Source organism: Rana temporaria, chromosome 2, assembly GCF_905171775.1.
Source record: "Rana temporaria chromosome 2, aRanTem1.1, whole genome shotgun sequence".
Taxonomy (NCBI): Eukaryota; Metazoa; Chordata; class Amphibia; order Anura; family Ranidae; genus Rana; species Rana temporaria.
In genome coordinates, this window is record NC_053490.1 from 387,721,311 (window position 1) to 387,737,891 (window position 16,581).

The 16,581-nt window shown below is 47.7% G+C and overlaps 1 protein-coding gene across 2 annotated transcripts in view; it reads right to left on the reverse strand.

Annotated features, from left to right (window-relative positions):
- ASAP3 (ArfGAP with SH3 domain, ankyrin repeat and PH domain 3) overlaps positions 1-6,032 on the reverse strand; it is a 111,774-nt gene extending 105,742 nt beyond the window's left edge. Inside the window, exon 1 of one of the 2 annotated variants that reach the window (XM_040337950.1) lies at positions 5,631-6,032. In XM_040337950.1, the coding sequence (XP_040193884.1) occupies positions 5,631-5,768 (138 nt within the window). In that variant the 5' untranslated portion in view covers positions 5,769-6,032. The remainder of the gene's footprint in view (positions 1-5,630) is intronic. The other variant, XM_040337949.1, reaches the window with a different exon arrangement.
- Between the last annotated feature and the right edge of the window lie 10,549 nt (positions 6,033-16,581).

The following is a 16,581-nucleotide window of genomic DNA, read 5'->3' on the forward strand; positions in this document are numbered from 1 at the left end:
CCACCCGGATCAAGGGAGGGTTCCTGCCGACGTCATTTGACAATGCGTCGGACCATTCTCATCGGATGAACCGGTCGTGTGTACAGGGCCTTAGGCTGCATTCACACCTAGGCCGGGTACACACGGACAAACATGTACGGTGAAAGCGGTCCGTCGGACCGTTTTCACCGTACATGTCTGCCAGAGGGCTTCTGTACGATGGTTGTACACACCATCGTACAGAAGTCCGCGCGTAAACAATACGCGGGGCGTGTCCGCGGTGTCGCCGCGCCGATGACGCGGTGTCGCCGCGACAATGACGCGGCGACGTGAGCGGCCTGCCTTTAAAATGCTTCCACGCATGCGTCAAAGTCATTCGACGCATGCGAGGGACGGCGGGCGCCTGGACATGTACGGTAGGTCTGTACTGACGACCGTACATGTCCGAGCGGGCAGGATTCCAGCGGACTGTTTTAAAACAAGTCCAGGAATATTTGTCCGCTGGGAAAAGGCCCGGCGGGCAAATGTTTGCTGGAATTCGGCCCGCTCGCGCCCACACACGACCAAACATGTCTGCTGAAACTGGCCCGCGGACCAGTTTCAGCAGACATGTTTGGTCGTGAGTATGGGGCCTTAGGCGTAGGCGATTTGCAGCGTTTTTTACCACGATTTGCCGCGACAAATTGCAGCGTTTTTTACCGCGGTTTTGTATAGGTAATTGTCGGGTATGGAGAACGCCGAAGCTACCCGATATGCCGCGACAAAAAAGGGTCCGGGACTTGTTTGAGCTTCAGGCGTTCGGCGTTTTGGCCAATCTAATGTATCTAATGTATCTAATTCTGCAGGCCCCTGGGCGACCAAATCATTTGAAGTCCCAAATGTGATTGTACAATCAAGACTCTAACGGGTATTAGCTTAAAGCGGAACTAAACCCCCCTATCTTTTTCAGCCACGGAAGCTGACATCTTAGCCTCCGTTTGATCTGCAGTTGCCATGGTGCTGCTCGTGTGATCAGTTATGACACCAGCCATTTGATGGCCTGACTGTTCAGTAGAGAACACAAGAAAATGTGACAGTTATCATTCATCGCATGCCTTGAATGTAACTGTTTTATGAAATGGGTAAATCAATGAGTTACGCTTAAAGGCCCCTTTCACACTTGTGCGACTTGGGACTGCAAAGTAGCATGACAAGTCGTACCCTGTGATTTCCAATAAGTACCATTCATATCTGTGCGACTTCAGAGTAGTCCCTGCACTACTTTGGTCCGACTGTGATGCGAGTTGAGGTCCAAAAACCTCAAGTTTACACAGGCATTCCCTGAAATCGCTGCAAAATTGTGGCAGCGAAATCATGGTAGAACCGTGGCGAAATCGAGCGTCTTTCAAGTCGCGTCAGTGTGAAAGGGGCCTAAAGCAGAACTAAACCTTTCAATTTAATGGTTTCAAAAAACAGTTACATTACAGGCACGTGCCAGAAATGTTAACTGTCACATTTGCTTGTGCTCTCAACCAAACTGTCAAACCATCAAATGGCTGGTGTCATAACTGATCCCATGTGCAGCACCATGGCAACTGCAGATCAAACAGAGGCTAAGATGGCAGCTTCCATGGCTGAAAAAGATAGGGACCGCCCTGTCATCTTTCGGCTCAGCGGGGATCAACGGAGCGTTCCCCACTGAGCAAGCAGATGTTAACCACTTCCATACAGGGCACTTATACACCTTCCCGCCCAGAAACAATTTTTAGCTTTCAGCGCTGTCGCACTTTGAATGAGAATTGCGCAGTCATGCTACACTGTACCCAAACTAAATTTTTATCATTTTGTTCCCACAAATAGAGCTTTATTTTGGTGGTATTTGATCACCTCTGGGATATTTTTTTGTTTCTGTTATAAAACATTGTAAATAAGTATGTTTTCTCCTTCACTGATGGGCACTGATGGTACTGCACTGACGGGCACTGATGGGCACCGATGAGGTGGCACTGATGTGGTGGCATTGATGGGCACTAATATGCTGCACGGATGGGCACGGATAGGCGACACGGATGGGCACGGATAGGCGGCACGGATGGGCACTGATAGGCGGCACGGATGGGTACTGATAGGCGGCACGGATGGGCACTGATAGGCGGCATGGATGGGCACTGATAGGTGGCACGGATGGGCATAGATGGGCACTAATGTATGTGTTGTACTAATGGATGTCAATCCTGCCAAACAATGCCTGCCAATCAGTGATGCCCATTGTGGGCACTGATTGGCATCCATTGCGGCACTGATTGGCATCCATTGCAGCACTGATTGGCATCCATTTTTTGTGTCCTTCTCATCCCTGGTGGTCTAGGGTGGCATACCTTATTTTTTTATTTTTTTGCATCCCTGGTGGTCTAGTGGGCATCCCTGGTGGTCCAGTGGGCATCCTCGGGGGGGGCTGTGCTGATAATCGATCAGCACAAACCCCCCCTGTCACAGGAGCAGCCGATCGGCTCTCCTCTACTCGCGTCTGACAGACGCGAGTGAGGAAAAGCCGCTTAACGGCTTTTCCTGTTTACATCGTGATCAGCCGTCGTGATCAGCCGTCGTGATCATCCCCCCCCCGCCCCGAGGCCGGTCGCTCGATCCAAGCGGCCCCTGGCGCTGCCATCGTTACTGAGGGAAACAGGCAGTGGGCCTTGCGGCTTCACTGCCCGTTTCCTACTGCGCAAGCGTGAGTCTCGCGGCGCTTTTGTGAATGGGCGGCTGCTTTCTGGGATACACACAGTTCCCAGGAGGCAGTGCGCACCATTCCCCAGAAGACACCGCGAGAAGGATGAAGAAGAAGACCTGCCGCAGTGGATGAAGAGGCAGATTAGGAACTTCCGCATAGCAACCGCTATTTCTGGAAAGTAAATAAAAAAAAAAAAATGTTCAATTCTTTTTTTTTACTTTTTTTTTTTTCAATTTTCTGTAAAAAAATTCAGGGTGGAACTCCACTTTAAATTTATTACAGTGGTTGTAAACCCACTTTTGTAAGTTACACCTACAGGTAAACCTAGATTAAGGCTTACCTGTAGGTGTTAGCAATATCTCCTAAACCTACATAGTTTAGGAGATATTCGCCGAATGACAGGCACCGATGTCTACGGCACGCAGGCACACTGAGAATAGCCGGTCTAAATTCGGCAAAGGCGAATTTGACGGCTCCCGCGCGCATGCGCAGAGTGACGTCTTCGCAGCGCCGGAGCGGCGATACCTGAAAGTAACCTCTGGGAGCGATGGATGCGGCGGAGGGGGACACAAGGACGGCTTCTGGTGCTTCGTTCTAAGGTAAGTACATGCATAATGAGCTAGTATGCTAGTCATACTAGCTCTTTATGGCTTTGTCTTGCAGGTTTTATTTTTTTTCCAGGGTTTACTTACGCTTTAAAGTGGTAGTAAACCTTGTACTACCACTTTAAAGCGGGGGTTCACCCCCCCATATTTCACCGCCGCTTCCGGGTATGTCTTCTGCAGGACTGGGCGTTCCTATCTGATTGACAGGCTTCCGACCGTCGCATACAGCACATCACGAGTTGCCGAAAGAAGCCGAACGTCGGTGCGGCTCTATACGACGCCTGCGCACCGATGTTCGGCTTCTTTCGGCAACTCGTGATGCGCTGTATGCGACGGTTGGAAGCCTGTCAATCAGATAGGAACGCCCAGTCCCGCAGAAGACATACTCGGAAGCGGCGGGGAAAATACGGTATGTACGAAAAAAAAAAAAAAAACAGCCGATTGTCATTAGTAAACTCGGCTGAATGTAATGTTAAAAAAAAAAAATTGGGTGAACCCCCGCTTTAACCTACAGGTAAGCCTATAATAAGGCTTACCTGTAGGTATAAAGAATATATCCTAAACCTTACAGGTTTAGGAGATATTCCCTCTGCAATGCGCCGCTGACTGCAGCGGCGCATGCGCAGCGGGGATCCTCGGCTAAAGGGCTGGCAGCCGACGGACCTTGCCAGAGAGAAGTCTCCGGCGCGCATGCGCGGGAGTGACGACATTGCCGCTCCAGCCAATCACAGCGCTGGAGCGGCGATACCCGGAAGACACGCCAAGGAAAGATGACATCTCCCTCGGCGTGGACCAGGTAAGTTCCTCTCACCTCGTTCCAAGGTAAGTATTTCATAATCAGCTAGTATGCATTTCATAATCAGTGTTGTCCTAATGACAATCGGCTTTTTTTTTTTCGTACATACCGTATTTCACCCCTGCTTCCCGGTATAATCTGCGGCACTGGGCGTTCCTAATTGATTGACAGGCTTCCGACCGTCGCATACAGCACGTCACGAGTTGCCGAAAGAAGCCGAATGTCGGTGCGGCTCTATACGGCGCCTGCGCACCGACGTTCGGCTTCTTTCAACAACTCGTGACGTGCTGTATGCGACGGTCGGAAGCCTGTCAATCAAGGAAAAATTATCATCTTTTCATCACTTGTTGCTATGTTGGTAGATTTTTTTAATCTTCTGCCTGGGTGAAATGTTCTATTGATTAAAGCGACGAAACGCCCGTAGCAACCGCTCGTTGTCGCGCAAGTCGCTTGAATCGATAGTTTCCATTACTTTCTATGGGAAACGCTCAAAAATGACCAAACCGCCCGATACGCACCACAAAAAAGGGTCCGGAACTTGTTTGAGCTTCAGGAGTTCGGCGTCAGGCGTATTGGTTCGGCGTCAGGCGTATTGGCGTGCAGATGTAAACCATCTGCATAGGGTAACATGTATTTTTTCCCCTCTAGCGTATTGAATGCAGCCTTAGAACAATTATTTATTTGTAAAACAGAAACAAAGAAAAATAAAAATAAAAAAAGGCATTCTTTTTTGTTTATTTAGCAAGTAATAACAAACCCAGTGATGAGTAAATATCACCAAATAAAAGCTCCAGTTGTGTGAATAAAATGATAAAAATGTAGTGTTGCATGACCGCGCAATTGTCATTCAAAGTGCGACAGCGCTGAAAGCTGTCACAAAATATTCCAACTGCACACCTTCCAGGAAAATGGCCAATAAGTAAAAGGGTGCTGAAACGATCACCAGCTGGGAACCGGAAAGCAAATCATGTACACATATTCGCCAGCACACCAAGGATCACTGAAAAAACGTCCAAAAATTTAATGCATAATAACGATCCAAAAAGCAACGTTTCGAGGTCACGCAGGACCTCTTCGTCAGCCTGACGAAGAGGTCCTGCGTGACCTCGAAACGTTGCTTTTTGGATCGCTATTATGCATTCAATTTTTGGACGTTTTTTCAATGATCCTTGGTGTGCTGGCGAATATGTGTACATGAAGTGCTGAAAGCTGAGCGTTGTCCTGGGCAGGAAGTGGGTAGAAGATGGGCAGTATTGAAGTGGTTAAGGAAGACTGTAGAAGAGAAGAAGGTATGTAATAGGTGGTGGTGGGGGAAGGAGAAAGAAATAGTCGCTTCTAGTTCCTGGTATGCGGAAATAAAGAAGCTCCTTTGATTTGCAGCATCTCCTGCACTCCATCCAGCACTCCTCCCCATCACCTCACCCTCTGCTCCCCACAAGGTGTGACAATGACATCCACACATGTCACCACCAGCACAACATCAACAAATAAAAGCAGCACTGACGTCACAAAGTCTGCACACGGGACAATGGGCACTTACCTCCTCCAGAGCTGTCACTCCCTGTCTACACTTGTGTGCCTTGCTGAGAAAGTTGGCTAAGGATCCCTCAGGGCTGATCTCCTGGAAGAGGCTGAGTGCTGTGGAGTCTGGCATGGTGCTCCTCACCTCCTTCTTCATCACTACATAGGAGATGATCGCTGGCTACACACCATCTGCTGGCATCTCACTCCTCATTCAGCCTGGTCATCCCCTTTCACTTTTACAAGGTCCCGTCATGGAAATGATTGCTTCTCCATGGTGGACCTGAGCTCCTTATTGTGCAGGACACTACAGATGTCTATGTGATGCTGGGATGCCCCGAACTGTGTGCTGCTGTAGTCAGGAAAGTTGTAGGGATCAGGAGTCCCAGGTTGGAGGAGGAGGAGGAGGAGGAGGAGGGAGGGGGGTCTCCTGCTGCTCTGCCTCCCTCCTCCCGGCCGATCCCAGTCACGTGACGGCTCCGGAGCAGAGAGCGAAGTCTCAGCACGTTGGCTGTACATTTCTCCTCTACAAGTATGTGACCTGCAAAGTGCTGCTGAGTACAAGGTGACAACGCTGACACAGCAAAGAACAAGAGGGGACACTCATCTGCAGGCTCATTCCTTCACATGTCAACTTTACTTCTCCAAAGTGGTACTAGACCTGCACACTGAAACACAATACAATAAACATTCCATAGTACCCCCGGCCGGGACTAGCCACCTCAGCCCAGGAGGAATGACCGGGCCATTTTTTTGCGATTCAGCACTGCGTCACTTTAACTGACAATTGTGCCAGCGTGCGACGTTGCACCCAAACAAAATTGATGTTTTTTTCCCCCACAAATAGAACTTTCTTTTGGTGATACAGTAAAACCTTGCTTTGAGAGTAACTTGGTTTGAGAGCGTTTTGCAAGACAAGCAAAATGTTTTAATACATTTTGCCTTGATATACAAGCAATGTCTTGATATAAAAGTAGCGTCAAGTATAAAAAAGAAGAGAGGAGCCTCTAAGTGTAGTAATATGGTTACATTTTTGAAAAAAAAAAAGTTTATTTGTTTCTGTCATAAAATATTGTTTTCCCCTTCACTGACGGGCACTAATGAGTCAGCACTGATATGCAGCACTGATGGGCACCAATAGGCGGCACTGATGTGCAGCACTGATAGGTGGCACTGATTGGCACTGACAGGTGGGACTGATGGGCACTGACAGCCAGCTGTAATGGGCACTGACAGGCGGCTGTGATGGGCACTGACAAGCGGCACTGATTGGCACTAATAGGTGGCACTGATTAACACTGACAGGTAGCACTGATGGGCAGCACCGATGATGAGTTACTGATGTGTTACTGACAGGTGTTACTACTGGGCACTGTTTGGCTCTGTAATGGGCACTGATTGGCACTGTGGTGGACTCTGATTGGCACTGTGGTGGGCACTTCCTAACTTTATTATTGTGGCACTGCTGGGCATTGGTAGGCGATTGGCACATTTAAGGGGGATGTTCTGATTATCAGCACAGCCCCCCCCCCCCCCGACAGGGAGAGCCGCCGATCGGCTCTCCCTGTCAGCGTGAACCGAGATGATCAGCTGTGATTGGTCACAGCTGATCAAGTGGAAAGAAGCCTCTGACAGAGGCTCCTTATCACAACCGGCGATTGCCACGCTGCGTGCCCCCATGGGTGTGCGATGGCATGTTATCCTGCTGGATGTCATATGACAGAACCACTTCTCGGCCATCAATATGCTATATGCCAGGCAGTACCCCACCTCCACCTTGCTGGCATCTGAGTCGAAATGGAGCTCTGTACCCTTTACTGATTCAACCACAGGCCCAGCCATCTGCTCCTTCAAGAGCCACTCTCATCTCATCAGTCCATAAAACCTTTGAAAAATCTGTCTTCAGATATTTCTTGGCCCAGTCTTGACGGTTCAACTTATGTATCTTGTTCAGTGGTGGTCAGGTTTCAGCCTACCTTACCTTGGTTATGTCTTTGGGCACTGAATACCTTGTACTTCTGGGCAATCCAGGTAGGTTTCAGTTCTGGAATATGACAGCACCGGAGGATAACGGGTTCCTGGTAGCTTCACGTTTGAGCCTTCTCAAATCTTTGGCAGTTTCTTGTTGACTATTTGCAACAAAACATTTGATGGTTCTGTTTATGCTCCAATATCTTAGCAATTGCATAGCTGGGCCTACTTGATAGAAATACAGCCTCGGGCCAACGTAGTGCCGGGGCTGGAATCACACATACGTACATCGCGCTAGGAGGGCCACAAGGCGAAGGACCCCGAAAAACGGAATCTGCCCCTTAAGTACCCCTTCCCAGCATGCACAGCAGGGCACCACTCCCACTGGGCTGCTGCTGAGAAGGGTCACTTAACACACCATGGTTTGCCCGAGTTCCAACACGGGCCTGAGGTGGTAACGCCACCTAGAGGCAACAAGGGAAAACTTCTATAAAGCACAACCATAGCCAGAACAGAGGCTAATTTCCATGGAATCAGTAAAGTCTGAGCCTAACTATTGGCTCAGACGCCCTCTAAATTTAGCATAGCGCCCCAATCATTGGGAGCAGGGCGCTACACACATATTACCATAGACCAATGGTGTAAACGAGGTTGGGAGTTAGATCAATGTAACTTCAATGTGCACTTGTGCAGGAGCATCCATGGCCACCCAATAGCCAAAGAAGGAAGATATCAGATGCAGAAAAGAGCAGTTAGGGAGAGTATGAAACTACCTGCGCTGGTGAAGGACAAAGAGAGAGAGTATGTTGTACATACAGTGGGGATCGAAAGTTTGGGCACCCCAGGTAAAAACTTGTATTAATGTGCATAATGAAGCCAAGGAAAGATGGAAACATTTCCAAAAGACATCAAATTACAGATTAGACATTCTTATAATATGTCAAAGTTAGATTTTATTTCCATCATTTACACTTTCAAAATTACAGAAAACAAAAAAATGGCGTCTGCAAAAGTTTGGGCACACTGCAGAATTTATAGCATGCACTGCCCCCTTTGCAAAGCTGAGAGCTGCCAGTGTCATGGATTGTTCTCAATCATCATCTGGAAAGACCAGGTGATGTCAATCTCAAAGGTTTTAAATGCCCAGACTCATCTGACCTTGCCCCAACAATCAGCACCATGGGTTCTTCTAAGCAGTTGTCTAGAAAACTGAAACTGAAAATAGTTGACGCTCACAAAGCTGGAGAAGGCTATAAGAAGATAGCAAAGCGTTTTCAGATGTCAATATTCTTAATTCAGACCTCATTCTCAGTGCAGCGCCCACCAGGAATGAATGCAAATTCTTCTTCTTACCATCCTTGGTCATGTTATATGTCACATCAGAATCAGAATACTTTATTAATCCCATAACGGGGAAGAAATCCCCATGAGTAAGCTCTGGGGGGCAGAGTGAAACATGTTGGCGCATGGCTCGATGGGAGCCCAGGCTGAGGCTGTCTCTCTCATACCACCATAGGATTCCGTGGATGTGCGGCACCAGGGATCTTTCTTCTCTTCCTTCCCATGACGGGGAAGGCAAGAAGACAGGAAGAAGGGCAGAAGGAAGAAGGGCAGTCACTCCCATGCGGAGTCAATAGGTGCACACTCTCTTCTACCGGCAGCAAGCAGCTATTGGAGGAGAGAGCAGAACCCTCCCTATGGCAGTTATCAGGGCCCCTGCTCCGCCTATCAACACTGCGCCAGGGGCATGTTCCCCTTCTACCCCCCCCCCCCCCCCCCCCCCCGTCTCAGCCCTAATCCCAGTAGCCTCACAAATGCTGCAAATGAGGCGACTGCCAAAAAGTGGTTACATCTGTCAGTATCAGAGAAAATGAATTGCCCATGTAGTCGTAGCTAAAAAATGGATGCTACTTTCTTTATACAACGTACATGCAGGATCTAATTATTGTCAGTTCTTGTTTTTTATGTAAACATGACACAGTGTCAGTTCACATCTTTTGTATGCTGGGTGTAGTTCTGAGCATCTGTTCTTATCTGTAATCATTATATCTGTTCTGTGTCATAACACCTGTATAACATTTCCTGCATACTAATGTACACGCTGTCGCTTATTCAATATATTGCTAAAGTAAATTTACCTTGTGGGTTTATTTATTTGATTGTGTATATGTAAGGAGTGTCCAACCAACAAGGTGTGATCAGACAACCAAAACCTGCACGTGTACACAAAAGTAAAAAAAAAACCCTAATGGTCAGATAATGTCTGCGGCCCGGATTCTCAAAGCACTTACGCCGACGTATCTTTATATAAGCCGCGTAAGTGCACAGATGCGCCGTCGTATCTATGCGCTTGATTCCTAATGCTAGATACGCCTGAAATGTGTCTCCATCCGTCCGACGTAAGTTTCCTACGCCGTCGGAGCCTGTGCGCATATTTACGCTGGCCGCAAGGGGCGCTTCCATTGATTTACGCGTCGAATATGCAAATGACCGAGATACGCCGATTCACGACCGTACTTGCGCCCGTCGCAGTAGTATACGCCGTTTACGTAAGGCGTACGTCCGGCGTAAAGTTATTCCACCTATAGGAGGCGCATCCCATGCAAAGGTATGGACGGCGGAACAGCCGTCGTATTTTACGCCGTTTACGTAAGTCGTACGTGAATGGGGCTGGGCGTAGGTTACGTTCACGTCGTAGCTATTGAGCCGTCGTATCTTAGGGAGTATATTCCAAGTGATTCTGAGCATCCGCGCGCAATACGCGCATGCGGCGTTCGTTCGGCCCTTCATTTGCATGGGGTCAAGCTTCATTTAAATGGATCACGCCCACTTCCTTCCTACTTTGAATTAGGCGGGCTTACGCCGGACAATTTACTTTACGCCGGTGCAACGTTGGGAGCGAGTGCTTTGTGAATACTGTTCTTGCCTCTCAATGTTCCGTCGGCGTAGCGCATATGAGATGCGCTACGCCCGCACAAATGTACGCCGCTCTAAGTGAATCCGGGCCTACAAATTGAAGTGTCATCAGAGATCTACAACCACTTTAAAGCTGAGATCTGAGATAAGAAAACATAGTTTAAATACAAGAAGCATGTGTATTCTTCCTTCAATCTAGATGTGCATTGTGCATTTCCAGATCTATGAAATAATCCAGTGTGAAATGATGCCTCTGTAGCACTACCCCCGAAGGAGACGCTGGTTGTTGTTGGGATCGGCATATTAAGTTACCTCAGTGTTGTCTAGAGGTGTATTTGATGAGTAGAGTAGTAAACGAATGTCCAGTCAATGAATAAAGGTTTTCAAATGCTTTATTTCCAGGCCCAACATGGCCAACATCAACGTCAAATGGGGAGAAAAGGTTGATGAAGCAAGAGAGAACTTTGCAGTATCAGGCCTGGATATGAACCTCAGTAGTATAAATTGCAATCCGTCGCCACTCTAGCCAGAGTGGGTGAAGTGCCCCCGGACAGACTCATGCCACAAGTCTGGCAGCCGAACTGTCACTTTAGGTTTCTGGGAGGAACAGGCCTCTGCCACAGGCCAATTACTTGAATGAGCTAAATGAACAAATTAAGATTGAGCGAATCCTCCCAGTAGATTAAGCATAGGTCACCGGATGACAGCAATAGTGTACCTGTCAACATTCCGGTCACCAGATCCCCCATGGATCGTTCAAGCCCTGTGGGACAACCTGGCCTTGGGTTCTCCTCAAGCCGACCCCCCCATCGAATGGCATCCTGCCTGGGATCTCATCAACAAAATTGGGAACCCAGTAAGTCACTGGGGCCCCTCTCAGGAACATGGAACTCCGCGTAAAATGTGACCCCGGCCTGGAAGGCCATCACCGGGGTCCGTTGGATGCGCACACACTGAAGGTGGGTGCCGCACCTGGAACCTGGAACCCACGAAGGACTTAGAAAAATGGCGTCTGCAACAGATATACTCTCCCCCAGCATGCTCCGCGAGGGAAAACTCCTCTAATTGGCTGCTGGGGAAAAGCGGCTCTGCCAGAACCCCTCTAGCGCCACCTGTCGCCCAGGGGTGGTGACGACACCCCTGGAGAGCAGACTGACCTACAGGACAGTTCAGGAATGACAGCAGCCCAAAATTTAGCAAATTGCGAATGGGAGCAAAATAACTCTCCCATTCCCCACTAACTTTAGCGTAGTGCCCATACTGAAAGTAAGGGGGCGCTACACCTCTATGTAGTAACTTCCTATAATAAAGCCCATTTACTGCTGCTCTCTCTTTGTGCAGGGTGACTGGTCTTGTATCTGACACTTCCTTTAGTTTTCTTTAGGCAGGCTGTAGTGGGTGGAACTACTGGATAACTGTTATTTTTGACAGGTAATATCTGGGCTTGCAATAGCATTTGGTGCACACAAAGTAAGCTTATATAATTTGTGGCTATTGAGTAACATATTTAAAAGAGAAGTACCGTAGATACTCGAGTATAAGCCGAGTTTTTCAGCTCATTTGTTTGTGCTGAAAATACCCCCCTCTGCTTATACTCGAGTCACCTTTTTGCGCCTGATCTCCCGGACTTTGGGGACCCAGTACCGGCCGGCCGTAGGTCCCCTGAACCCCAAACTTTTTTGTCCGGGGGACCTACGGCCGGGAAGCACCGATTTTTCAAAGTTGGGCACCCCTTCCATAGACTAATTTCTCTGGTAATTTTGTGGACCCGATACCGGCCAAACTAAGCACACATGTAGCCCCAGTTCTCCTCTACAAGTGTGCAAAGTTTGCTGTGCACCCCTTCCATATACTCCCATGTTAAACGTAAGTCTAGTCATGGACACAGTGAGGCATGGGCACAGTGAGGCATGGATACAGTGAGGCACAGTGAGGCATGGGCACAATGAGGCATGCACATGGACACAGTGAAGCACAGTGAGGCATGCAGATGGACACCCTAGGCTTATACTTGAGTCAATACGTTTTCCCATTTATTTGTGGTAAAATTAGGTCCCTCAGCTTATATTCAGGTCGGCTTATACTCAAGGTATATACGATGGAGCATTAGACCGATGCTGCAGCTGTCCCCCAGTGTGAAGAAAATAGACTTTATTCTGTATTTTCTCATAGGTTCAGTTTTCTTTTAAGAACCCCTGGACCGATCTGGGTGAAATTTGGATATGTTGGTCCCCCAGATCGGGGCTATCAGGGGATATGTAATTGTAGGGATGCCTTGTGTGGAAAGGGGTGTTCAAACTTTTGGGAAAATTGTGTGCTCTCTGCCTGGAGATAATTGGTTTATTCCTTAACTGATCTCAATATCTCCCAGGCAGAAAGTGGGCGGGTCTACTATAAAAGCTTGCTGTGGTAATGTCGTCTGCTACTGTCATGTAAATGAAGCTTAGTCTGGCTCTCAAGACACTGTATTGTATGAATTTCTATTGATGATAAATGTGTATTGAAGGCTCGTTAGTACCCATTGTATGCTGTTGTGGGTGGAGTGTGTCATTGTCCATCTGATTACTGCAAGTATTCTTTTTGGTGTATATAAGAGCCTGCCTTCTCAATAAAGATTTTCTATGCCTGGTACACCCTTCATGAAGTCTTGGCTCATGTTTGGGGGAATATTCTAACCATTGGGAAGAATCATCCTGGAAACTGCATTCATCTCCACTATCCCTATATCTCCTATGATAGCGATAATCACTTATGCTCGGCGATTGAGGGACGGAAAGAAGGTCGCAGTACCATAACCACTGCAGGTCTTAAAAACCCAGCATCTATGCACTGAAAACCGAGCCACTGAACAATGCCGATGGCTTGGTTCTCACTCCTCCCCAAGCAGAAAGATGCTGACTGGTCTGCTTCTCTGCGCTCATTGGAGCACTGAGCTGTGGAGGGGCGGGGAGCGGCCGTCTCAGCGGGGAGCTGAGCCACTGGGACTGCCATCAATCAAGGCAGCTGGCGGATCCAGACTTGGGAAGTCATGATGATGCGCTGCCTCGACTGATGGCAGTGACGTCAGTGGAGAGGGGACTTCAGACCGCTCTCCACTGAAAACGGGTCACAGGAGTACAAAATGAATTGCACTCCTATGACCCTTAGGAGAAGCCCAGCCTAAAAAACTCAGGCTGGACTTCCCCCTTTTTAATTATTTTTTGTGCTCAGACTTCAGCTTTAAGGAGGCTAGCAATGACTGCCTCTGTGTTGCTTCAGTTTAATATAGGTGAACATTTGAAACCACCTGTTGGATTTCAACCACCCACCAAGGAATAACTTTTACACCAAAGTCGAGTTTATACTGACTGGCCTGCCTTGAGTGTTTCCATACTTGGGTGCCCAACCGGTGAGTTGTCGCCTAAGTCTGGCCATAGATTAAAAGTCCATCCCAATTGCATTCACCAAGGTAGAGGCAGAGATGGACATTGTTCTCGCCTACAGCTAGATGGGACTTTCAAAATAGGCAAGTGCAGAGGGGTACGACTGCTGCACCAACCCTGGGTAGGATGTGCAATATAAATTTGACTTTATGAGAATCATAGGTATGAGGTTTGCTGTGGGACAAAGGGGGGGGGGGGGGTAGCTGCATGCATCCAATCAGATGCAGCTGCTGTTTAAGCATTTTGACAGCCAGCAGGGCCAGCTGTCAAAATACAACAACTGCAGTACAATATTTGTCCATCCATCTGTCTAGCATGGATGAAGGATTCTGTTAATTTTTTCTATCATTGTTTGGCCAGATGAAGTTGGCCATAGATTTAGAACAAAAATTGTTAACTAATTCTTCTAAACATTTGTTTGCCAAATCGACATTCATTTTCGACCACAGGCACAAAAAAATTCCAGGGAGCAGGACGGATTTTTTTTTCAAACTCATTTCTAATGCCGCATACACACGTTTGGAAATACCAACAAGAAAACCATAGATGTTGGCTCAAACTTGTGTTGCATACACACGGTCACACAAATCTTGTCGGAAATTCCGACCGTCAAGAACACGGTGACGTACAAGACGTACGACGAACCGAGATCAATGAAGTTCAATAGGCAGTTTGGCTCTTCTGCTTGATTCTGAGCATGCGTGTTTTTTTGCGCGTCGGAATTGCATACAGACGAGCGGATTTTCCGATCGAAAAATAGAGAACCTGCTCTCAATCTTTTGTTGGTGGAAATTCCGACAGCAAAAGTCCGATGGAGCATACACACGGTCGGAATTTCCGACCAAAAGCTCACATCAGACTTTTCTTGTTGGAATTTCCAATTGTGTGTTCGCGGCATTACAGTGTGGTTTTCGTTGAGTAAAGTCTATTTATTCCAAAATCAAATGTTAAAAGAAAACAACATTTTTTGGAATGACATATGAATATTCAGAGAATTTTCAGAAATTCTCATGCCGCGTACACACGATCATTTTTCGGCATGAAAAAAACGTTGTTTTAAAAAAATGTCATATAAAATGATCGTGTGTGGGCTTCACATCATTTTTCGGGTTCTGAAAAACGACAATTTTTTTTTTAGAACATGCTGCATTTCTTAACGACGTTTTAAACTATATAGTTTTTCGGGTTGTAAAAAATTATCGTGTATGGGCTAAAACGACGTTGAAAACCCGCGCATGCTCAGAAGCAAGTTATAAGACGGGAGCGCTCGTTCTGGTAAAACTACCGTTCATAATGGAGTAAGGACATTCATCACGCCGTAACAGACAGAAAAGCGCAAATCGTCTTTTACTAACACTGAATCAGCTAAAGCAGCCCCAAGGGTGGCGTCATCCGCCTGAAACTTCCCCTTTATAGTGCTGTTGTACGTGTTGTACGTCACCACGCTTTGCTAGAGCATTTTTTTTAAACGATGGTGTGTGGGCAATGTCATTTTAATGATGAAGTTAGAAAAACTTTGGGCCAGATTCACGTAGAGCGGCGCATATTTAGTTTGTCGTAACGCATGTCATTTACGTTACGGCAGCTGAATTTTGTGACGTAAGTGCCGTATCCACAGAGTATTTGCGCCCAAATTTGCGCCAGCGTAACGTAAATTCCGAGGCGTAAGGCGGGGTAATTAAAAGTGGGAAGGAAGTGGGCGTGCTCCATTGAAATGAGCCGTGACCCCATGCAAATGAAGGGCCGGCCGTACTGCGCATGCGCGCATGAATATGCACCTCACTGGGCATGCTCAGAACTCGGCCCGGCGCAATCAGTGAGATAGGAAATAGGCCAAGCATACTTAGTGAGATACGCCCTGTGTATAAATAGCCCCAGACAAACGCCCTTCCATTGCAAAAGTACATCCCTGTGTTCCCCTTCCTGAAGTAAGGTGCTTTTGTTCTGTTGTCTGTGGCTGTTTGTTGGTTAGTGTAGTAGTGTTAGAGTAAAGATTTATTGAAGTAGGAGATTGTAGTAGGTGTTTTTTCTGAGTGTTTTTTGTGTCAGTTTTTTCTGTGTGTTTTTTTGAATTTGTATTAGCTGTCTGTTTGTGCGGTTTGATTTTGGTGTCTGGTTTTTGCTGTCTGATTTTTGTGTTTGTTTGTTCTGTGTCTTTTTGTGTTTGTTTGTTCTGTGTCTTTTTTGTGTTTGTTTGTTCTGTCTGATTTTTGTGCCTGTTTGGTGCTGAGTGCTGTGTGGTGAGATGACTCCAAAGAGGAGAAAGCTCAACTTCTCGGTGCATGAAAAGCAAATCCTTGCTAGGGCGATCACCCGATATGGGCGATATTTGCATGGCCCTGAGAGCCGGGACATCACCCCGGCAAGGAAGAAGGCGATCCTTCAGGAGATTACTGATCAGATCAATGCGGGGGGGGTGGGGGTGAGACGAGGACCCCCAGTGGGATCGCAAAGAAGATCAATGATCTGAGGAGCCTGGTCCGTGAGAAGCTGGCCAAGGTAACTGCCCATGCCAGGGGCACTGGCGGGGGACCACCATGCACCGTCAGGTGGACAGATGAGGAGCGTGCGGTGGCCCTGTGCTTCCACAGCCAGCAAGTGGTGGATCTGCCTGGCTTTGACTCCGATGAGGCCGTGAGGACAGGTAATTCTTTTTTCTCT